The sequence below is a fragment of the Chelon labrosus genome, assembly GCF_963514085.1.
Source record: "Chelon labrosus genome assembly, chromosome: 8".
NCBI lineage: Eukaryota > Metazoa > Chordata > Actinopteri > Mugiliformes > Mugilidae > Chelon > Chelon labrosus.
The window spans coordinates 11603318-11628908 of NC_140358.1; the positions used below are offsets into that span (position 1 = coordinate 11603318).

The 25591-nt window shown below is 41.5% G+C and overlaps 1 protein-coding gene across 1 annotated transcript; it reads right to left on the reverse strand.

The window, feature by feature from the left end:
* Window positions 1-5040: 5040 nt before the first annotated feature.
* On the reverse strand, window positions 5041-25591 carry klhl4 (kelch-like family member 4; the record flags this gene model as incomplete). The annotated part of the gene is made up of 11 exons (XM_084549742.1): window positions 5041-6350; window positions 6669-6840; window positions 8297-8509; window positions 9581-9743; window positions 11386-11610; window positions 11710-11896; window positions 13221-13433; window positions 15580-15776; window positions 16264-16400; window positions 17612-17779; window positions 25131-25591. 11 exons carry the CDS (start codon window positions 25589-25591, stop codon window positions 6291-6293), a joined length of 2196 nt encoding a protein of 731 aa, XP_084405868.1. The 3' UTR covers window positions 5041-6290.

Genomic DNA, 25591 nt, shown 5'->3' on the forward strand with positions numbered 1-25591 from the left:
TTCCTCATTATTCCATTTGATGTCAAAACATCATTTGATGTTCAACTTTCAAAAGTCTGCTTTTAGTTTTGTATTTTCTTTTTATTCTGCACAGATTTCCAAAGTGGCAAAGCTGCCGTGGAAAAAAAAGAAAAGAAAAGTGGCACTGATGGGTCACCAGTTTACTGTCTAAATTAGACACATAAAATAAGGAATAGACAAGTGTAGTTACCAAATTAAAGCGTGTTCCCTGGGAACGTTGAGGCCCATTAAAATGATAGATTGCGTAGTGTATGCAAAGGGATGCTTTACACCCACAAAACAGTCTAATTGCATTCATTCCTGTGAGAAGTCCACAAATGTTGAATCTAGATTCTCCGGCGTATTGGCAGCAAGCTGCTAGACAGCAGATGACTAGCTTCAAACGAGTAGCGAGGGGGAGGGATGTAAAATCTTGACAAACAGTGAGAGCCAGCGTCCACATCATCTCTCGCCCCTGACAGGCTCCCCCATGCATGAATTCAAAGCTGGTAAAACCATGGCTGGATTCATTTTGATCTGACATCCATCATGTAGATCAGTGTTGTGGTTTCACTGTACTGTGTCCACGATAAGATGTTTTGGCAATCGGCCCATGACATCTGTTAGAGCCAGTCAAGAGAATCTGGGACCAATTTGGCATTTGTGTCACAAGCTATTGTGGGCTGGTGGCTTTGAGCACTATTCATTCATTATAGAACAGTCACACAAGTACCAAAACGATCCCTTAATATGACTGCACTCGGTGTAGATAGTTTCTAAATTGAAAATTGGTAATTAAAAACATGTATTCATTTCTGAATTTACAGAGTAAAATCATTTCATCAGATTGCACCGATGTGTGGGGACTGATAGATTTGGTTCTCTTTTCGTTTGTCAGAAGAAGCAGTGAAAAGCCTTTTAGCCAGTTGCCTGGGGGTAAATATGTTTTGTGTGCTGGTAAAAAAAAATAATTAAGAAATAAAGTACATGGTATTTTGCAGTATTAATAATGATGCGGGATGTCGACTCATGCTGAAACGACAAGAGCTCTTTGATGGTTACCACCGTAAAAACCAGGCCTGTTTGTACTCATCCGTCTAAAGCAAGTTTGTATTCTCTTAGTATTGAAAGAGATCTTCAACCATGCAGGGATTTAGCTACTAATAATATAGTGGCGCCCAAAGCCGCTTTGAATATCAGTCTCGTAGCTGAGTACTAGCTGAACAGTACCAGCTTGTATGGCTGAAGCATGGCAGCATGTGTGTGGAAGGCGTTAGGCAGATGGGATGTGTCTGATATCTCTCACTCAACATAATGAGACGAGAATGCGCTTCACCAATCTTAGGGCCCGGCTGATGGCAAGAGACACGGTGCCCACTCAAACGGGAGGGATCTTTCCCCTCTTCAAAGATAATGAGATGACAATGTATTCAACTATCATTAGATAGAGACAGGGGTTTGGGGGGTGGGGTGGGGTGGGGGGGGGGTAGAGGGAGGAACATTCTACAGCACTTGTCTGCAGCCTTTGATCAGACCCGAAAAGCAACTGTCATTCTTTGTATCAGCGCCGGACTCATGAAAGCTCGGCTAACTGCTTTATCACCGACAGTGTCTTGGAAAGGCTGCAGTTTGTGTCGTACTTCCTGGAGCAGGTGATTTATTTATTTATTTTTTTTCCCCCAAGCTCGTCGTTAGCAGAACAGGGACACACACGACAGTGGTTGGACGCTGTCCTGCCGCCCGTGTGGCACGCGAGAGAAGTTGCCTCTCGATGAATTCAGTTGCTTGACAAAAACTTGCTGCAGTGTAAAATCAATTTGCCGTCACCTGGGAAGAGAAGACACAACATTTTGCCTGACATGGCTCTCCATTGCAACGTGTCAAAAATGCCATGTTAACAGGCTTATTTAAACAGGCTCGACGAGACAATCCTATTCTAAGTTGACAGTTTGTTGTGGCACTTGTAGAGGGATCAGTCTTGTCTTTAGTCCCTGTGGTGAAGATCTCTTGCATGCAGCCATATTTTTCTTTTTCTTTTTCACTCCCGGTCTTTCTCAGAACGCTGTGTTTTGACATGTAAACTACCCAAATCCTTTTATTATTTTGTTTTTGCAGGCATTCTTATTCTTCGCCGAGCATTGGCTGGTCTAAACTTTTCAGGCTGTGGATTGACAGCAAACAGTTATGCAGTATTATCATTAATCTGGCATGAGAAATGTGTTTGTCTTTCTGTGACTATGACATTATCTCTGTAACACACTTTAATCCCCTCCCGTATCCAAAAATATATATTATATACGAAAGCAATCCAGCAGACACACGCTGTCTTCACAGCCAACAATCAATACAGTACACTGTTTACCACTCGCGCTGTGTTGTTGCATCTTTCTCCCATCACTTTCCATCTCTGTTCAGAGTGTCACAAAAAGAATAAAATATGAAGAAAAACTGCTTCTGCACTTCTAAAAAAAATACCCTCCCCAAAAAAAAGAGGGGGGTCTGGGAGCAGAGCTAGAAAATAGAACAGTCTGTCGAGCTTTGTCACACAATTATAAGACATTGTTCAAACTTTTGTGATGCCAAGATCCCTTTAAAAACCTGACAAATCATCTCTCAAGTCGGGACCCATCTCGTTCGCAGGCTTCAAGCTCCCCTTAAGACTCAGCGAGATGCTCATTTTGAAAGTAAGAGAATGAGACGCCTTAACAACCAATTTCTCAACGTTTCATCATCGTCCCTCAATAATTATGCGGGGTTATTAGCACAAGTATTTGTCCTTGGCATTCTTAATGCCGGTTGACATTTATTATGAACAGTAATGGTATTGGAGATTTTGATTTGCTGTTTGCGGTGCTGAGCGCGTCCTCTGCAGTGCAACAGCACCCTCTCTTGATAATTTATGATATGATTACATCACCATGCGGGAGCTCTCAGAGAGCATGAGAGATACTGGTGAAATAAAAATCAGACAAGGGCTGCATATTAAGACACTGTGTTTGCATTCTTTTATTGCAAAGAAAGACATATCTCTGCTTTTCTTCCTGTGTTATATGCTTCCACGCTGAAGGCACGCAATCTCATTTTCTCAAAGCTTGAAACTCATAATTAATCATTAACTCATGCATACTTCGTTGTCTCCTCTGTAAAGTCGCTGCTCCCTTTAGAAAAGGAAATCTGTAAGGATTGTCTTCTAATTCATGAAACGTTCAGAAAGTTCAAATGTCTCTCCCGATTCAGTGGAATTACCTAAAAAGTCTGTATCCATTCATCTATTATCTGTAACCTCTTACCCTGTAGAGGGCTGGGGCCTATCACAGCTGGCATTTCGTTGGGGTTGGGTGGGTAGTTTATCACAGGGCTAACACAGAGAGACAAAAATCCACTCACATTTACAGCCAATTTAGATTCACCAATTAACCTAACACGCATGTCTTGGGAGTGCAGGAGGAAGCATGCACACTTGCAGGCAACCTACACAGGCACAGGGAGAACGTGTAAACTCCACACAGAGAAACCCAGCTGACCTGCAGGCTGACCTGCACCCCTGTGCTGCTTTGTCTGCAGCTAATTATTAAATGAGTTCTATAGTCTGTTTTCTAAGGTGCACATTTACACATTTTTTTTTAAAAAAAATGACTTTTTGAATGAATCTTTGTGACATATTGTGTGGGCGTATTTGTACGGTCCATGCAGTGATGTACAAAAGCATTATTTAGACTGAGTTCTGGGAATTACATTTAGAGACGATCCTCTTTCAAGTGAGATGTTGTTGTATTTCCAGAAATGTAGGTCATGTTGAACACATAACGGGGGTTTTATTGACAGGATTCCACAGATAATCAGAACAAGACCTCCACTGTGTCGATCCACTTCAGCTAAAACAAAGCAGCTTTGAGTTAAGTTGCACCGCCTTACTTCTGAATCATCAGCAAGTTTTATTACTTCCAGGAATCCCAGCAGAACATGGCAGCAGTCACGTTGCTGCGTCTGTTGCCGCCTTTGTCTTAATCTGTTTTTCCAGCTCTGTTGAGATGTTGTGCTACAAGATAAAACACATCTTCCTTGAGCCCTTTGAGCGAGAATCAGACGTGGAAACCTGATGCATTTTAATTTGAAGATGTGCGTCACGGCCTCACCACGTGGCGCCGACTCTCTCAGTGTGCACCACTGCAGCTGCGAACCTATGATTAGGATGATGTGGAATTTAAGATTAGGCAATACTGAGCTAACCTACATTAGAGGAGTTTTACAGAAAGGAGAGGAATCTTGCGCATTTTAAAACTTTTGCAATCTTTGCAGTCTTTGCATGAAGCTCTTCTCGTCGTTATGGCGCCATAAATCTCCAGCCATAACACTCTGCTTCTCAGATTAGCTGCAGACAGAAATACATTCTACATGTTGGGTCTTTCCGTAATATTATACTACTTGAAGAGGTGAGCTCAGGTGAAAGCTATCATCCTTTTATTGATTTCCCTTATGAGATCTGACAGAGGGAGATGCAGATAAGCAGAAATAGAAAGTTGGAGAGGATTAATCTTTACATCAAATGAGATATGTGCAAAAGGGGGTTCACCGTGATGTGCGTCTAATATTATTTTAAAGACGCTCACTGGTTTCTGAATTAAAACCTGTACATGTGGACACATAAGTCAATATTTTGTGTGCAGAAAAGATTGAAACCTTACCAAACAAGTTAGAGGAGGGAGGAGGGAAGGAGACTATTTGGATGGCAAACAATGAAAAAAAAAAAAAAAAAAAAATCTTAGGCAAGCAAAAGCAGTTGCTCCTGAGTCTGTTGATGGGAAAGTGAAAAAAGAACCCGAGCGATATCGGCAAACACGCTTGCTTGATTCAAGGAGCGGGCGCCACATGAGAACAAAAGCTAAGGTTAACGCTGACAGCAAAGCAGCTTTCAAGTCTGTTTAGTCGGGGAATCACTTTTGTTTACTTTGTTTTACAGAACAACAAGAGGAATCAAAATCCGACCAGCTGTGGGGCCACAGCTCTGAACATGCAGAGAAGACTGAAGTCCTTTTTATTTATAGGTTGGCATGCTGTACAAAATTATGATTTAAAAACATTAAAAGTAACATTTGGCCCAAAAAACATGTTCATAATTACAGTTACAAATTGTTTTCACTGTGAACAAGTTGGTAATGTTTAATATTCTTTTGAGCAGAACAATCAATTACAAATGTAAAAACTGTAATGAGTCAAATTAATAAAACTGGTTCTTCTTCGCCGTTTCTTCAGGGTTAATCCAAAAGTTGAGCTGTGGGAGTGAAAACGCTCTACATGATAAAGAAGGCATTAAAAATACAGAAGAGCAAGTGATATTATATAAATCAAATAAGACATTTGCTCAGCTCGCATGCCCAGAAATAAAACCCAAATGAATAAGAGTGACCGTGGTCACCAGAGGGCACTGGTTGAGGCATGATTCTATTAACACAAATTGAGAAAGATCACAGAAATCTGTACAGCAGTGTGAAATATCAATATGATATATTTTCTGTAATTCACAAACTTGTAAACCTTTATATGATGTGTAACAAGACATCTAAGACAAGCAAATGACTTTGGTGTTCTGTAGCTACAAGCTAAAAACAATAAGAATCAAGAAAATGTCCAAATATATTATTCAGCAAAAAGTTCACTTCATTCCTGCTCTCCAGTCTAGTTCACAGTGGTCTCCTTCACTAAAGTGTAAGAATCAGTCCAGACCACCCATTAAGGAAAGACACTTTTACATAGTTACATCTGTTTATTATAACAATGTTCATTATATCGGCTAAAAAGGGACATATAAACCCAAAAATATACTGTGTGAGATGGCACCGATAAGAAATGTACAAATGTAAACTAACCCGGAGTTTACTCAAAATGAAAACTTTTACATTTAATCTTGACATTCACAGAACTTTTTCATAAAACTAGCATAACAAAGCAGAACAACAAAGACTTGGCGCCGATCTGCTACAGCCTCGCCAAGTCTGTGAAAATTCTTGATCGGTTGAGAATTCTGAGAATGTGCAGTGCAGTCCAGTTTCTGAACAAGTCCTCCCCAGTGGGCAGGCATGTCCACTAATGATAGAAACAATGGTTTATGGGCAAGGCTCTGTCTGTCTGCGTTTCCCCCATGAAAAAAATTTGGAGAACCGAGTTAAAGAAAAGAAAAGGGAGAAAAAAGAAAATCTCGAAGGATGTGTCCTTGATCTGCTGTTTTGTTTGTCCAACCGTCTTTGCTGCTCTCTCATTTGTTTCCCGTGCTTTTGTAAGAAATAAAAGTCTCAAGGCAATTTCACCACCACCACGCAGGCGCCTGCCCTGCCAATGTTGAGAGGGACCTCCTACAGGAAGACAGAGAAGTTAACATGCAGGCTGTCTTCAGAAAAAAAATTCCTTCTTACTTCATGCAGATAAGAGGGTTACAGTGGCAAAATGAAAGGCAAGCTATAAAATATTGATGAGCTTCAGTGTCTTTATCAGACTTATGCTGATGAAGGGTGTTAACTGGAGCCCTGATGTTACACATAACTCATTTCGGCATAAAAAGCTGGGGATCCATTAAAAGTTGAATAATTTTAAAGATCAAAAGTTCACCAAAGATTCATTTAAAAATAGCAGAAATAAAACGTATTTAAAATAGTGTAAGCAGATGTGATTACCTCCGTCCACTCATTGTTCTGTGCATCGTAGGACTCGACAGTGTTCAGATAAGATTGTCCGTCATATCCGCCCACCGCATAAAGCTTGTCGCCCAGCAAGCAAACACCCACTGCATCCCGGGGAACGCTGAGGGAGGCCACCGTGGTCCATGTGTCTGTCTTTGGGTCATACCTGTAATTGCGATACCAGGTCAAATAATAGCAGAAACTGAAACAAGACTGTGTTTATCCGATCAGCTTCATCCTCACGAGGAAAACCGCATCCACGCTAACTGGAACGCCCTCAAGCTCACCCTCTTTAATCACAGATGTCTGAATGGTCGCTGGTGAATTCCTCTCAGCACAGAGAGCCAAAATGAAAGAAAAACGTTGAAGTGTCTCTTGAGCAGCAGCTGATGCGCGCTGGGTCCAGGGAGCATTGGACTTGTTGGGGAAGGAGGAGTTTGCGGTGTGATTTATGTTGTATGATTTTTGAGAAATGAATATACTCAATTATTTAGAGATTCAGTTATGTCTTGATACCACAAGGTTTTATGTCAACTTGAGTGCTAAGATTTGTAATTATTATGTGAAACAATGTGCTCTGCATAGTAATCCTTAGCTATTACATGTTTATGTGGACAGTAGATCAATTACACATCATAAAAAATAGTGACATAAATATGTAACAGATTTACCATACTAGGACTGATTATTTGGAGTATAAGTATAAGACTCTTTATTTAGATCTTGGGATCGAATGTATGAATTTAAAAATTCAAATTACTTTTCAACACAAATAAGGGAAAATGCTTTCCAGTGTCATTCATTCATCTTCTGTACCCGCTTAATCCTGTTAAGGGTCGCGGGGGTCTGCTGGAGCCTATCCCAGCTGTCATCGGGTGAGAGGCGGGGGTACACCCTGGACAGGTCGCCAGTCTATCTCAGGGCTAACACAGAGAGACAGACAACCATTCACACTCAAACTCACACCTACGGCCAATTTAGAATCACCAGTTAACCTAATGAGCATGTCTTTGGACGGTGGGAGGAAGCCGGAGTACCCGGAGAGAACCCACGCAGACACAGGGAGAACATGCAAACTCCACACACAGCCCATGGATTCGAACCCGGGACCTTTTTGCTGTGAGGCATCAGTGCTAACCACCTCGCCACTGTGCCGCCCCTTTCCAGTGTCTTAAAACTTAAAATAAATTGAGACAAGAGAAGAGATCAGACATGTTCACAGTAAATATATGTGTTATTTGGTTGTGGGTACTTTGATAAATATGCAAATGATCATGTGACGCGTTGCATGGTAGAGAAGATTCTGTCTGCATCTGACTTCCATCTAACCTGCTTCCCTCAGGTGCATATTCAGGAGGACATGGTGGCCACCAGATGGTGCCAGATACTATAAAATAAAGCCATGCTTAACGCCTACCATCCGTTCCATTGAGTATCATGCAGAATAGTACAGGCTGTCTCAAAATGCAGGAAGAGGGTGGGGATGAAGAGTTTAACTGCCTTTTGTTCTCATGAGAAAATGTCAATAAGCTTGACCCCACCCATTACTGAGCCCCACCAACAGCGATCCAAACGCAGCATTGTGTTTGTGTGTTTTCTCCCGAGGAGAAACATAAACTGACCTCTCGACACAATCGGAGAGTCTAGAACAGTGGTTGGAGGCGGGAGCGTCGTGTCCGCCCACAGCATACAGGAAGTTGTTGTATGTCGCTACACCCACTCCTCCTCGCCTCTTGGCCATGGGTGCACACATGCTCCATTTGTTGGTGTGCGGATCGAAGCACTCCATGGACCTCAGGCACGAGCTGCCGTCACGACCACCTACTGCAAACAGCCTGAGGAAATCAACAAAATGGTTTAAAACTCAAACATAGTTGACTTGTACGTACAGTTGGAATGAATCTGGCAGAAGTAACTCACTTGTCAAAGATTTGTAAAAACAATGACAGGGCAGTGATAACGTGACAGCAGCAAGTAGTGGATATCATCTCTCCTTGAGCGTTCCAGAAAGATCACATCGGGGATTTAAGTATTTGTAGACCAACATCAAGAAAGTAGTGGCTAGGGAAATAGCTTCCCTGTTGTCTATTTTTGACCTAGCTGCAAAAATAACTCGGCACCAACTTTAGCACTGAATGCTGGATGTAGCAAAGCAACTGCGTCCTTTCTCCTCTGTTACACAACCACATTCAAATTAGAGCTGCTCTGTTCTTTGCTTAATTTACTTATAAACTGCATTGTAATGCCTTTAATACATGCAAATACATGAAGTGTTTTGCTTTTATAGAGTCCAAATTACACTGTATGAATGACCACACTAATCAGAACGGCCTTTGCTCTGAGCTGCTAACTACTGCACAGCCACACTGTATCTCACGCAGACCACAAAGCCATTCAAGAAGTATGATGTTGTCAAACTAATAGCGCACTAATACGCCACTTCCTGGACAAGGGCACTGTAAGTTTTACAGCTGCACTCTTGTTAGTAGCGATAATGGATTAGATTCATTCTGACCAGTTATCAAAACAAAGCATGTGCAGTGAGAGTTTAAGATTTTTTAATTCAGTGTGCTACTGAACTTGTGAACGATTCAATCTAGGTTTAGACTGCCGTGTTTGCTAAAAGGAAGCATGACAATACCTAACAGTATGGTGACTATAGCACTGGTATATGCACCTTTTCAGCTGTTAAACAACAAAGCTTCAATATGCACAAGCACTGGCATTCCTTTTTTGCTTTAAATTGCCTCCTGTGGCTGTGTGTTTACCATGCCTGCGCGGAAGCAAATAGTTCTAAAACCAAGCTAGCGCACGTATTACAAAGAAACAGAAAGGCAACAGTGAAGTAAGGTCGCACGATGGGACGGTGTAGTTTGGTTCGACGATAACGAGGCGGCGCGACATACTTTCCGTTGAGTGCCGTGACTCCCATGGTGCTCCGCGGCGTGGACATGCTGGCCACGTAGTTCCACTGTCTTGCCTGCGGGTCCCAGCGTTCCACTGTGTTCAGATAGCTCCAGCCATCGTGGCCTCCCACGGCATACATAGGGCCCTCGAGCACAGCAATACCTACACAAATGGAGACAAGAGATCTATGTTACCATAAAGGATTGTTTTTGTAAAGGATGCTGTCAGGCCATTAGTGATTGGTGTAGGCACTTGTGCTTTATATTTGCATATTAATATGTCGTACAAAAGCCCAAAGCCAACGCATATTGTCTCTGTAAACACTTGTATCTCATAGATACATAATGAACTGTGTTGTGGTTCAATTTATATCATGTATTTCCATTCTGTATATTTAAAGTTTGCAGTACAAGCGCACAATAGACTCTGTAACACAAGCTTTTATAATATTAAATATTTTCACTTAAGTGTCAATCATATTCATTTCATATGACTCATTGAGGATAAAAGACCCAAAATGACTATATTTTTCAATTCTGTTGGTAACGCATAATGCAAATGTAAACCACATGTCAGTGAATAATCAATGAAAAAAAAAAGCATGTTTCCAAATGAAACTCTTTCTTCTTTCAACTGTTCTTGGAAAGAGCTGCGGCCGAGGTACATTTCTCATTTTAGAACTGACCGGAGTAAGTCATCCAGCTGACCAAACCTATTGAGAAAAACAGGAAGACTATAAAACTACATTGTTATTCCTCATTCCCAAGTCACAGAGGAAAGCGGTTTTCGCCAGCAACAATGCAGAGGATGTTTTAACACAATGGATTTTTATATTACAAGCCTTATTTCCTTTGGTGAGAGTTCAATTATTTTGGGGGAACGTGAGGACAAGACCACATTGAGGGAATAACATTAACACCGTCAAACAGAAATCGTTCTGGTAGTGAAGCGCCCCTTTTTTTTTTTTATTACCAACTGGTGCTTTTGGAATAAAAAAGACATACTCTATTTCTTGTCTTCACCCATAAGGCACACAGCAGGACATTGCCATGCAGGGATGTTGGTCGATACCAGCTTCAAATATATTCAGACTGAAAATATGCACAAGATAAGCAAAGCAGCAAGAGATATTTGCCACAGGAAGGATCAAAGACAACACAGGTAATCTGTACAGTGTGATCTCCTGGGCTCGCTGATACCTCCGACCACACTGGGCGTGTGAGCTGAATGCTTTGACAAGATCTCCCTGTTCTGTTACTCAGACCTGTTTCAACTGTGAATCAAAACGCCTCTGATATGAGATTTATTGGGCAGGGAAGGGTAAGGAAGAGCAGGGCCAGCACAGCTTGCCAAGCTTTGATAGGGGAATGGGAAAATATCAAAGGTCTGTGTCAAAGAAATGTGTGATTTTTTTTTTGATTTTTTTTTTTTTGAGCATACCAGTTGTGACCCTACAGAGCAGGCTTCCTGCAATTGTTGGTGTCTCATAACGCCGGGTTCCCTGACTGGGCTTAGACCTCAAATTACAAGGCAAATGAAACAACAATTATTTCTATATACTTTTAAAAAACAGCTACAACATATCGGAGCAGACGTGGGTTTGTTAGGTTTAAAAAACAGATTTATTTACAGAGGTCCTTAAAAAATGCAGTGCTTTTCATTTTTCATTTTTCAACATGGTTCTTATATGATTTAGCAGCCTAAATAAAGTACTGTTGTCAAAGCTAGATGTCAATTTATCAGTATATTAGTTTGTTTTTTAGTGAAAGAATCTGAACTATAATCTGCCAAGACAAACACTCACCAAGGCCATGCCTGTGTGTTGACATTGGGGGCATGGTGGACCACACCTTGTTGATGGGATTATAGCACTCCACCATGTTGGACGTCTTGAGTCCATCTCTCCCTCCGACCACATACAGCTTGTTGTCTATCACTGCCACGCCAAACTGCAGCCGGCGTCCGTTCATGACCCCGACCTGGACCCAAGTGTTCGTCCGCAGGTCATATTTCTCTATAGTGGTGGAGCCTGCATTAACAAGCACATTAGTATTACATTACAGAGTATTACATTTTAAATAAGCCAAGCTGCTGCTGTGAATTGACAACTAGTGCGTTTGAGCTATACCTTTGGTAGCATCCATTCCTCCTACGGCGTACAGTGCACCCACAGTGGACTTCCTGGGTTTTGTTCTGGGACTCTGAAACATGGGACGTCTTTCGGGCAGGAGATGGTACTTCATGGCCTCCATGAGCAGCTTTTGACATTCCAGATCGTCGGAGAACATCTTGTTGTTTTCCAGATCTGCGAGAAGCTATATGAAAGAGACAGAAAAACAGTTTAGGAACAACTTAAAAAACATGAAAAACAGCACCTGGCCTCCAAATTCAGTAGATCCCAAACTGATCCAGTATCTGTGGGATGATCCACAGAGGACCCTCCCCTCAAATCAAAGGACCCAAAGGCCCCCACTAACAACATACTGTTACCAGACACCACAGGACACCCTCAGAAGGCCCATGTCCATTCTCTGATGTGTCACAACTGTTTTGGAGGCACAAGGCAGACCTGCACAATATTAGGGAGGTGGTCATAATGTTATGCCTGATCAGTGTGTGTGTGCCAATGTTTGCAGAATTTACACAAATCACCTTTGAAGGAATGCAAAGAAATCCCTAATACTTGGGGAAAATGTCTAACAGCTAACACAACACGACAGACAACATAATTCACAAGAATCATGCTGCAATTCAGCACCTTAATCAAAGCTCAATATCTTGCGGGACCATTTTCATTAGATCGTAGTGCACAAACACATTCTTATCTTTATATGGGGTGAAGCAAATTACTTTAAGCTAATTTGTAATGAATACGTTTTTATTACACGCAGGTAAACCAACAAGTTCACAAAACTATTTTAGCCCGTGTCGTTTGCACCTGTTTGTACGTGCATAAGCAGTTTTACCATTTCACTGTTAAATATGGAAATAGGTCATTTAAGATTGAAGAGGTTGCTTTTCAGACGTTTTCTCTGTGGTTTTACTGACTATTTCTCCACGCATTCCATTTTCACTTTAAAGGTTTGTCCTTATTTATTGATCTTGCAATGCCTTCAAGAAATCTTGGCAGCGCGGCTCTGCTCATCTTGAAAAGCAGTACAGCACGGTTTGACAAAAACGATGACTCATTTGTGTTGTTTATTTGCCTTGCAGCAAATAGCATTTCCCAGGCCAACGGATGAAATAACTTATGTATTAGCTCACATTTTCCACATGTTTTGTCATTCATAAAAACATTTATTCATCGTTTTTTGCAGGCATTCACGCCAGATTCCTGCATCTGTTGACAATAAAAAATTAATTTACATGAGCATAGAAACAAAGAGGCATTAATTCAACAGAAGAGACATCCTTGTCTGTGTTTGATGTTATGTAAATTAGGATGACAAAGGGGAAAATATTTTCTTTACTTTATTCCCTTAAATAAAAAGTTATCATTCAGTTGTACATGGCCTGTCAGTGGTCAACTATAAGAAAAGGTTTCAGCAGTCAATATGTCTCACTTTATGAGAACAGACAGAGGTCTTGGACATTTGAGTTTTCACTTACAGAGTGAGTACCAATCCTTAACTGTCTCACCTGCGGGGGAAGAAGAGGCAGGCGGATGTAAGCGAGAAGCACCCCGAGGTCCTGCTGCCGATGCTGCACGTCGTACCTCACCCACAGCATCAAAGCCTGGAAGATGGTTTCTTCATCGGGAACGTTGATGTCATCGCTGGAGAGCAGCTTAACAATCTCAGCCGTGGGGAGCAGCAGGAACTCTTGGTTCTGAATGACCTCCAGGAAGTGTTCCTGGAACACAGAGGAGACACGGAGGAGACAGATAATCATCAGTTATTAGCCGAGGAGTACGCTCGATGCAGCAATTTGTGTGTGCGCGCGTGTGTTTCTATACCTATGAGGCCCCAGTGGCACAAGGACAGGGAAGTGAAGAGAAATGAATGCGAGCAGACAGAGAGTGCCGATTTGGAGGTCTCTATCTGCAATAACTGATGACCAAAGTGATACACTTTCTGTTACTCATCAATTCTGACTGAAGACATGAAACTGTCGTCTGTTTCACTTAGCTCATGAGATAAAATGATCCATACAACAACAGACTGCAAATCAATCTGGCGCGAAGTACTCCCCAAAAATCTTCTTCATGAGCTTTTAAGGCAGTTTTGCTGCTGATTGTACATGATACCATTAAGCCTTTTGAAGCCTTTTGACGAGAAACAGCAAAGCTCAGCCAACTACCATTACAATCCCACCAATGCAGTGTCCAACTCCAAGTTTTGTGGAAGCTGTTTTCTATGGCCTTCCTAAAGATTAATCTTCCATTTATTGGCCAAAAGCCCAGGCAATATTACGGCACTGCATGGCTACCTCTTCAAGGTCTTTGTCTCTGGGCAGTTCCATTAGAGATGATATATAAAACACTCTCCCTCCTGTATTCATTTAAATACATGGAAGACATACAGAGCAATCTTTGGCTATAATCCGGCCCTGTTTACTTTCTGAACAAGCCAACGCAGCATTAATTATGAAGCCGCCGCACTAACTTTGACAAATCAAGTCCTCACTCTCGAGTGGGTGCTCAACAATTACAAAAACAAGCACGCTATTGATCATCAGGTTGCAGCAAATTACAGTGTCTTGGGCCAGTCTATTATGAGAACAGGTTTTAAGAGCTTAACATGGGCAGCCTTAATGAAATGAGAGACACCTATTGATCTCTGGTGGTAAGGCTGAGGAAGAATTCTTTCCAAGTCTTTGCTTTAGACCAATTATTTGTAATTACCTACCAGAACAGCTGACATGAAAACTGAAAGCTTAAGCAAGTTTGTTTCATAGCGATTTAAAACGACATGTTTTTAGATGCTGGCAAACTCATTTGTGAGTAAATGGCTTGGAAAACAAGATCAGCAGGAGAGGAAACTAATTGATTTAAATACTGCAAAAGTGTAATTGTGTAATACCAATGTTTCTGAGGAGGAGGAAACGCTGATGCTTAATCGTAATCCAGCCGCAGCGAGGCTGGAACAATTACCTTCCAAGAACTTTCTGATTACCATTTAATTTGTAGAGGCTGGCCAAAACAGACTGCCATAATTATCTAGGAAAAAAATTGGAATTCATTTACAAAAATCTAAATTATTTATTAAGATGTAAGAGTTATACTGATGAAAAGCAATACTGCAAACGCAAATAATAAAACACTACATTTGTATGCACTCCAACATCAAAAGGGCAGCTCCCTTGTAAAGGAAAAGGAAGCGGAGCTGGCGTGCCCGGCTAGGGAAACCGAGCTTATCAAAACACAACTCGATCCACTCAGAACGCAGAGGACAGTCTTGCAGGAAGCCCACAGCTCTCCCTGCTCATTACCGAAGTGATTGAACAGGAAGTTGGCCCTCTTGTGCAGTTTGATGATTAGATTAACCTCCTGGTCTTGGACGGGGACTGTGTAAACACGGTGAGCAGATGTCCTTCAGGAGATAACGCCTGCCTCACGCTGTCACTTCTGCATGACCAGCAAGAAATTATCTGACAAATATACGGATGAATCTCAATCCAGCGCAAATATCCCTGGGAGAAATACATAAGTAAAAATTGCACGCCTGGCAGTGCAGTAATCAATGTGGTATCTCTTACTGACAGCACAACCAAATTACATAACATGCAGATTTATATTCAAAATGTGCACTGAATTCACAAAGCAATAGACTCCAGAGTAAAATAAAAAAGGAATCCTGTCAGTCTTACATTATGAGCAGGGTTAATTTGATCTACTACAATGCGGCTGCCTTTCACATGTAATTAAACTGAATTTTTAAAACCTCTTTTTACAGTTACAGCTTCCAGCCAGTGGGTATTCATGCAACGAAGAGCGCAAATCCCTTGCAGTAATTTAGCCCACCCTGTAAATGTGCTCTGGAACTGTGCGCTGTCCTACCATGGTGTAGTTATGTGCCACGTTGAGCAGGTCCACGCAGCCCTGGGCATCCGCGAAGGAACGAATTCCCAGGCAATTGGAGGGATGAAGCTGTTTCATCAGGAAGTTACAGCACACCTGGATGACTTGTGAAAGCTGGAGGAGGCAAGCTGCCGCTAATAAACTCTCAATGGTCTCCTCTTTCAGCTCAAGGACACCTGCAATGTCAGGACAAGGAAAATACATTTTCATGACATGACTGAATGTAGGATCAATGGCTAAAACAGCTTTGGAAGAAGTATTATCGTCAAGATGGTAATCAGGGAAAGGGGACCACATATTTGCAGTTTAATTAGAGAATCAAGAGAAATAGTTACACTTCTGGGTAAAAAAATAATACTAGTAGGGCAACGATCTGAGCTGTTTTTTTTTCCTGTGTTTACTGTAATAAAATTGAATCAATATGATTAACTTGTAACAACGTAAGATTGTTGATATCCTGATTCAAATATATGGTAGGAGATTTGGCAAAAGGCCAATTTGCCTGGTAACATAAAGCTGTTTTAGTGTTAGTGTTTTTAGTGTTGAAGTGCTGCCAGCCAGTGGACAGCGACAGATTCTCTTATTGATCCATTTTAATCATGTTGCATTCAGAAAGTCTCATAACCGTTACAAGAGCTAGTGAATGTCTTTATGAGCACTCACCAGTGTAGGCAAAATGAACGAGGGCTCGGAGGGCCTCTGGATCCACTCCCTCCATCTTGATCTCCTCTTGCTTTGCCTCTCTGACGTCGCTGGTGAACATAGCGGCAAAGTAGTCCGACACAGCACTCAGGACCAGTCTGCCATGAAGGGAAAGTGCATTTAATTAATGCGTTACATTGCGCTGCCTGTCTACGGGGGATCTAGATGCTGGTTATTGCAAGAGTGGGTTTCATATCCTCAAATGTTGCTCTATTTCACAACATAGGTTATCTATTTTCAGTACGTTGCATCAAATTGTAATAATTCTAATAAATGAAAGTACTCCCATTTCTAACAGTGATTTATAGTGATTGCGTGCTTTTACACCATGCAGGTCACAGCAAGAAATGGACCCCACCTCCAATACGGTGTGATTCCACTTTGTCACTGCATGATAAATGACTTTATCCCACACACTTCATGTTGCTAATAGCTACGATGACCAGACTTCTAATTATGTGAGCTCATTTGTCTAGCTCGCATAACCAACTTTCATGAAGGAATGGAGAGATCGTATGTCACAGCAAGGAAATGCGTTTGAGAGAATAAATCCAACAGCCTACACCCACATATCCACAATTTTATGGTTTCTAATATTTATATTCATATTTATTATACCATTTGTCATTTATTATGACTCACCCCTGCTTTACATGGTTGTATCCAAGGAGAATATAAATACAAAACTGAAGAAAAAGAAATTCAGATCGATGTTTACCTAAATAGGTTACTGGGATACTCGTTTTCTGTCTCCGTGGAGCCATCCAGTTTCTGTTTCATGACTCGGTCTGCATGAACTAACAAAATATGTCGGTGGATAGACGTGCAAGCAGATGCACTCAGTGAACCCAGTGGCTCAAAGCATTAAGGGGATGACGTGATCTGTTCAAATCAGCCATTCAACCGAGGCCTGGATGCCCAAATATTGACACCTCTGTGCAGTGGATCACAGTGTTCTTCCGCGTATCGAATGTAATGTGGAAATGAGCATGGGCAAAGGTGTAATTGGATAACAGCAGTGTGGTTATTTAGATGCGGCAAACACAATTTGTGCGACTCTCCATCTTCCCCCCCTTTCCATTGTTCCACCTTTCGCCTGAACATCGGAAGAAACCTGCTTTGCATTTCAAAGATCATTTAATTATTTCAGATGGATCCGACTGCGAAATCTGTTGCAAACTGTGATTCAGACCAAAACCTGAATGTCTGCAACGCCAGCTTAATGAAGCACATCCTGACAGGCTTCCTTACGTGTGACGTATATGGAGGTGTAATCAATAAAATCAAAGCGGACTGAAGCAACACCAACCTGTGAGCTGGTATCTTGTGATCCCCTGCTATCAAGAGGACATCGCACAGTTGCTTGTGCTGGAGGTAGGTCTCCATTTTACGGAACGTCTGTTCTGCATGATTTGTGGCCTGGAAAAACTCATCAGAGGAGTTGGTGTTCATTCTGGAGAAGGTGCTCAAAACCAACCTGTGGATAACAAGCAAGGAGGGAGGTAGAGAAAAGACATGTGGTGTGATTAAAAAGAAATGGATGCGCACAACTAACCCTGACTGTATAACTGCAGCCTCTTTACACTCTGTGCTTTTAATATACATTATTAATAATATTTTGGCATTGCATCAGAACCCATTCCCCACACGAGAACATGGTGTGTAGCCTCCTTTAAATTAAAAGTCAGAAGACAGCATTAGCTTGTTGAAGTAAGATGATTTTACTACTCAATTTTCGAAAATAAAATCAAACAAAATAAAATAAAATAGAAGCAGCTACTTTATTTGAGGAGATACAGACCAAAAAAAAAAAAAAAAAAAACACTACCTGACAAATTAATAGGGGATTTTAATTTAGTAGCAGCAATTAATTAAACAAATCAGTCATCTTCCCTCAGTGTTTATGCTTCCCGTCCAAGTGTGACATCAAATAAATAAATAAGTAAATAGCTGTATGCAGTGAGATAAGCAACAAATTATTAAGGACACAAAAGAGCTTATTTGGACAAATGGCACCCCCGAATCCTCTTTTCCCCATGGTGCATCTGCATCTTTCTTGCCACTCTAAGCTGAAATTAAAACTGTTATGGACTAAACTCCGTACATAAGTGGATAACTAAGCGTTTCAGTCCAATGGGACAAACCAGCAGCGGCAATCCATGCAACCGCTTTCCAGACAGAATGTGCCCATGTCTCTTTTGTCTGTTCCTCTGCGCATCTGCATATCTGCGTGTGCATGTGTGTCTTTCCAGAAACAGGGACTTAACAAGTGAACCAGCCCGTTCCTCGCTGCATTGTGGCCGGGCTGAGTCCCCGTCCCCACGGGCTGCAAGATTACATGCTGTTGTACAGGCATCCGAGTAATCCCTCACACTCATGGCAAATAATGCAGCCCAGTCACTTTGGTGTCCTTCACAGAGAAAGTCCACTCATTGACATTTAGGGTTGTTTGTTATGCTACATAAACATCCGAGTCGTCTCCCAGAGGGAATTTACTGTCATCTCATGGTCCTTCTGCTGTGTGAAGACTGATAGTGCTCCAGAAAAAATAAATGTTACTGCTATTTGAAGCAACACTTAATGCCCCCACTCATTACTACTCATGCACTGATATGAGAGCTGCGTAAACTAGTAAAGTTACAGATTTGTCAATACAAATGAACTGAAAACCCTGTAATGCTCGGCTGCACAACTTATTGGCACATTCTAGGATTTACATTGCAGGAAGGAGGGGGGCTGTCATTGACGTCCTGATTAGCACACTGATATAAAGTTTTTAGCACAGTGCCGAACTTTCTCCTCTTTGATTACAACAAAAACAACAACATTCCCCCTTCGGGAATTGTTTATATTGCACTCCAGTCACCGCAGCATTCTATAGTCTAATCTTTATTGGGAGACTTTATGCTAAATGCAACAGTAATTTATTGCCCTGTCACGATATTCCCCACTGACTCCGAAGTCTTGGGGAGGAACACCAAACAAGACTGAATAAGCAACTGGGCCATAAAACTGAGATACATTGCCTTTGTATTGGCTCCAAAGCATGCTGTAAGGATTTTTCGTGCCTACCAATCTCTCAGACACTAATTGCTTTGGTATCACATTCTAGGGAGCAGTAAATTTGCTCTGAGGTGTATATTTCGCTTCCACTATAGGGCTGGATCATCCGAGGTGCAGCCCAATTTTATTGAGGCACTAAAACCCCAGAACACCTTACACCAGAGAAAATGCAGCACAGACAATGCTGTACATTGCATACTGCTGAAGAATTCACAGAAAGAGAACATATAGAGATTTTTTTAGTGGTGTACAGACTAAAGGAAAGTTTTTGTGTGCCTTTTTGCATTCCCAGAACAATGTGAAGACAAATTGGTCCACAAAACAGAACCAGATAAACTAGAATGCAACAGAAGACGCTGCTTTATTTACCACCACACCTCATCTTACAGCAGATTTCCTTCAGTGTGCACGTCACCTGAAGTCTCATCATTTGCTCCTCACACCATCTCGCAGCTATCACACCACAATGTGACTAATTGCTCCTGAGACACCGTAAAGACATTGCATATTCAACAATGTCTGGTATGCAGATGAGCAGAGGCTTTGCAGTATTTTAAGACTTTAAACTCCCTATGAGGTTTTTGCTCATAAAAGACACAGACAAATATATATATATATAAAAGACACTCACAATTAATAATAACACAGTGTAGTTTGTGTTTAATAGATGAACGCTCAGGCGACTCATCAGCGCACATTAGCCCCTAGCTGTAGAGGTTATGAGTCAGACATGTTGCAGAGAAACTCAGTCTTATTCTAACTGGTGTCAACTTCATCCCTCTACAAGAGGGAAAGTCGTGCCTGCCTGCCTGGGCCAAATGGGAAATGTATCTTTCAAAATGGATTATAACAGCCATTTTCCCCAGAAGGCTGCTGAGTAGCTTGGGCTGGGTTGAGAATTTAACAACTCACACAAAGCCCCAAAGAGCATATGCCAAGCCTATACATTCCATGAGATCTTTATGCCTCTGTCATTTGACAGCCAGTATACTGTCACTGGGCTTTGTGTTGAGAGAAGTATATTCACTGACTGTAATAACTTGATCCGGGCAGTGAGACTGACGTGATAACTCTGCACAGAAATAGATTTTTCCCTCTGCACGTCTCCTGTCTCACCGTGGCTCACAATAGATATTTTTCTTCTGATGCCGTTGTTAAACTGGGCATACCTGCTTAATATCAATAATGACTGAGGACCTCCGGCCAAACACAAGAATCTGCCCCGAATGTTGCCAGTTATGTTGGAGGGTGTGACGGAAAACTGCCACAGCTATTAGCAGAAATGAAATACGGCCCTCTTCTAACTTTCCTAGGGTGGCCCTGACAGCTCAGCACATTGAGAACCATAAAAAGGCACACAAACAGAAAACACAACCAAATAAAGACTGTGCTGCGAATACAGAATGTGGTTAAGGTTAGGGTAAAGGGTAAGGAAATGCATTATGTCAATGAGTGTCCCCACAAAGACAGAAACACACACACACGTGTATGTGCGCATGAGCTGAGGGTTGGGGGCATCCTGTAAATGAAAAATGTGCAGATCTTAGCAGAAAGATCCTCACGGCTTTGCTGATGGCACGTTATCTTGCACAGTGTAGGCGTATGGTCATTGTTGGATTATCCATAACTTATCTACATCTGATGTTAGTGTGTAAACAAATTCATCGGAAACATTGCTGCAGTGCATTGCCGGTTGTTTGTTATATATCATTCATAGATCTCGCTTTTTAGGGGCTATATGCAGTTTCATACTGTATAATCTAAAATGGCGACTTAAATGTTAGTGTTTTTATTGGGGGTGCTGTAAAAATAGCAGAATCATTGCACGAATGACTCGTAAAATAATTTCCCCCAACCTAAATCATACCACGGATCTTAAACTGTGCATATTAAACAAACTGTACGTTTGCTCATATTTCCCCTACAGCTGGTTGTGATTTTATTTGTCTACACAGTCATATTTTCAGTTTGATCGCAGTTGTTGATTGATTCTATTTCAAAACCAATTACTGTATGCGAGTGCCTCAGGGCACTATTAGACTATGTCATGGCCCCCACCAATAGTGCCAATGTAAAATGAATAGAAAACTGTATCAGGGATTATTTTCTTTGAATTATGTCCATTTGGTAAAAAAAAAAAGAAAAAAAAAAGAAAAAAGAAAAAGACAGATCCGTATTTGAACAGAAATGAGAGAATGTGTCCTGCATATAATATGTCTTCTCACTGCTGTTCAAAGCATCGTTCAAAACTTGTTTCATCTTTAACTGCCATCTAAGACGGTCCTTGGCAGAGTGCATGCTGATGTGCCAAATTTTAACGTTTAACGTTCACCATTTCTTATATCCAATCAGCAATCCCAACAATCCCCTGCAGGCATCATTTTGAGATCACAACAGTGTTTTGCAATTTACTGCATCTTATGGATGCCTCCACGGGATGTGTCACGTACACAGACCTTATAAGCTCTGTGGTGTTATGAGGCATTCAACAAATATCTGAATTACTGCTGCTGACAGGGGGAAAGGTGGTGGTATTTCTTTTCCAAGGCGGCGGAGAGGGAATTGAGATATCATTCAAACTAACAACCCGCTGACTCAAGCCTCTGTTAGTGTTTATGTGGGAGAGGTCAGGGTTTCCATTCCATTCAGGTTAACTTCAGTCATATATTCTGTGTCAACGATAGGGAGAGGTTATTTGGATGAGAGTCATGAAGACAGAGCAAATATTATGTATATAGATATGAATGGCCATTAAGCGCATGGATGAGGAACAACAAGGTACCCTACTGATTTAACAACTCAGACAAGATATCGAGCAGTGACTTAAATAAGAAGAGATAACTTAAGTCTGGAGAAAGCATAAATGAGTCACTGACTTAATATTCATGCAGATTTTTAGAATGAGCTAAAAAACGCAGCTAACTATAAGATAAACAAATCTTTTGTTAGCACAACGTCTGAGTTTCCAGTAATCTTAAGGAATGCCAGTAAACTAATGTGAACATATAAGTGTATGATTTTATTATTTCAATCATTATATCCTCAATTAAACTAAATGTATGCGGTTACCACATTATACAACTTGCCAAAGTGATTAATGTGGTACCAGCAAACGTTTAGCTGAATTGAAGGTTTTATGGTTCCTGAAATTAATATATAATTTTCAGATTTATATACTCACTTGCTAAAACATTATGTGCACAAAATATCTAATACAACAATTCTGCACTGACTCCTCCTTCACTACTGCTATAATGTTGAGTTTATATTGAAACAGTGTAAGAAAGGTGGCAGTTCAACTGTATGATCATTTTGCAGGATGAACAGTAGCTTGTGGTGTTAAACTGGATTGAAGTAAACACCAACGTGTGTCTGTTATTTCGCCCAGCCCACTGACTATAATGTGGTTGTCAAAATAATAGGAACATGAGCTGCTTTCATTGACTTTGCCAGTAATCCAGTTTGACAACAATCTGAGCTATTATAATTGCAGGGGTGAGAAACCAAATCAATCAAAACATGGAAAAAACTGATGGGATTGGTTTCTTGCACACACCATGCGGATGAAACTCATCACTCAGGGGCATGCACCCCCCAAATGACTGACACATATTTTCCAACTATAGAGGGAAGGCTACAACTTTTGTATTTTTCACAGCCAGCAGAGCTCCTTCTAGATTCAGCCTGAGGGATTGTGACAAATTATGTGTCAAGGATTTATGATGTGAGACGTAATAGGGCCACCCAGCTGGTGGAGCAAATGAATGTGCATATCTCAGTGACATCCACACATCTGCTTAGCCGCAGATGAACATGCGAGCCATGATGTGTCACACAGTCACTGGTCTAATTCACCACGCTATACTGTACATCTACAGATGCCGCACTTGTCCCAAAGTCATTCCGAACAATTACTCCATCACAGTTAATGAGTGGCTGTAATCGGCATTAAGGACGATGAGCATGAGTGAGATTATCCAACATACAGATATGTATTTCCCTGATAACTGCTCACATCAAGCTGCTTGTTTCTGGCCATTTCTGTTGCAGTTCGATCAAAATTCTTGATTCAGTAATTATGTAAAACACTTGCTGTTAAGGTGGGTGATTATTTGTATATAAAGAGGAAGCTGTCAATATTATTTGATGCATTGCAAAGGAAAATTCATTTTCTATGTACACTGTATTCTGTCATATATATGCAATCAAGTGCTGTTGAGCCAGACAGCAGGACCATTTCAATATTTCAGTATCATTGTCAAAATATGTCGACAGTTCTGTATTTTACATGGCCAGCATGAACTCAAGGTCCCCGGGAGCCAGTAAGTTACACATTTTTACCGTGAGGCACATCTTTTATGCATGTGCGTTTCACAGATAGGGATTCCAAAACATGAACATCTGCCAATCATGACAACATGAAGAGCAGAGCATCGAGTTGATTACAAAACTGTATCTTAACTCAGAATAATTCATGCCCTGTTCAGGGCATCTGGCCATCCACAGCCTGTCCTTTAATCCACAGTGGCACATTTTTTGGCTTATGGCAAAGGCTATGTATTTAGAATTAGCCGTTTAATCACGGTGAGCTCTATATAAAAACAAAGGAACAGGTTTCCTTCCATTGTTCATTTCATCACCAGGTGCAGAGAACAGAAGCCCACAGCAAAGCTGAAGGACCAATCACCTTAGAATGTCACAGACAAGATAAAAGGAGACTTGGTCTTTTCATCCTTCATGTGAGGTGCTTTTAGTGTTCTGCCAGGCAGCACACACACACACACACACACACACACACACACCCAAACACGCCAACGCACACACACACATCTCTAACCTGTTTACTTCCTGGAAGAAGACGTAGGATCACAAGAAAGACAGTGGGGAAAGCACAACATAGGAAGGCAGGGGGTGGGATTTATAGCTGGAAAACTCATTTGTCAGAGTTTGGCAGTGGGATATTTGATTTAAATATCCTGTTCCAGCCACTGGCTGTGATAGCTTTTAGGGCATTAAGTGGATGTAGTTATGGCTGGCAACCTATATAATTCATATGACAGTACTGCTTTCTCTTTTTATAGGTCCAGTAGGTGTTACGTGATGTAATGCCTTTTTCCCACTATCCACTTTTAACTCTATGGAAGAATGCATTAGTCTGCCATGTAAAAACTAAATACTCTGAGGAATCAGGCAAAGGCGTTCTGTGCATGTAATCTGGACCACAACACAGACAAAGGAGCAGTAAAGGCCTTGGCCTTCAGTACAATGAATAATTAAAAGGATGTTTTATTGGTTTATCCTGCCTAACATGCGGTGGACAATGAGAGTGAGCTGTCCCCAGGTGAGCCACGGTGGCAACTGACTAGCCTGAGTAAACTGGAAAATGTTAGCTGTGCAGATAATTTAATCTTATCTTAATTGGAGGCTCTACATACAGGACGAAAAGCAAGAGATATGCTCTTCTTCTCGATTTGATCTGAAAAACGATTAATGGATATTAAGTCTGACTGTTAGGTGGTAAGTAGGGGCCATCTCTCCTGATCACAACAAAATATATTGCTTTATAATCATAGATAGCTGAAATTCACATTAGATGCAGATTATATTTAGCAGATATACTTTCATTTTGAAAACTAAATGAACCATGTATCTCCAAAATAACATCCCACAATCCACCTCTGATATTTGAGCCTATAACGAAGAGTGATTGATGTGGCACAACAGATCCTGCCTCTTAAGTTTCTAACACCTATTTACATTCGTACCTCTCTCTGGCCTCCACCTCTGCAGGTTCCTCTGTGCTGCTTTTCACATCTTCTTGGCTAGTGTTTGTGTCCTCTTTCCCTGTGGTGCTGGGAGAAGAACTGCTCTTTGAAGATTCCTCATTGACCTGGAGACCTTGGATGGTGTTCTGCTGATGATGCCATGATTGATGACCCGCTCTGACATAGACAGGTGTGGGCCCTGGTGTTGGTGCCAAGATGCTGTGGACGGGGCTGTTGGTCTTACGGAGTCCTCCAATGCCTCTTTCCCGTGAGTGACTCTTCAGCCGTCCCTGGACAGGCGTTCCTCTGTGGTCCAGGCCATCCTGCTGGATGTAGCCTCCCACACCGCCAACGCCTCCACCTCCACCGCCAGCCGAACCTTGGGATGAATGGCTAAACCAGCGCCAGCGGAGCCTGAGGATCTGTTTCACGTCAAATTCCTTCTTCCCCGACACAGACAT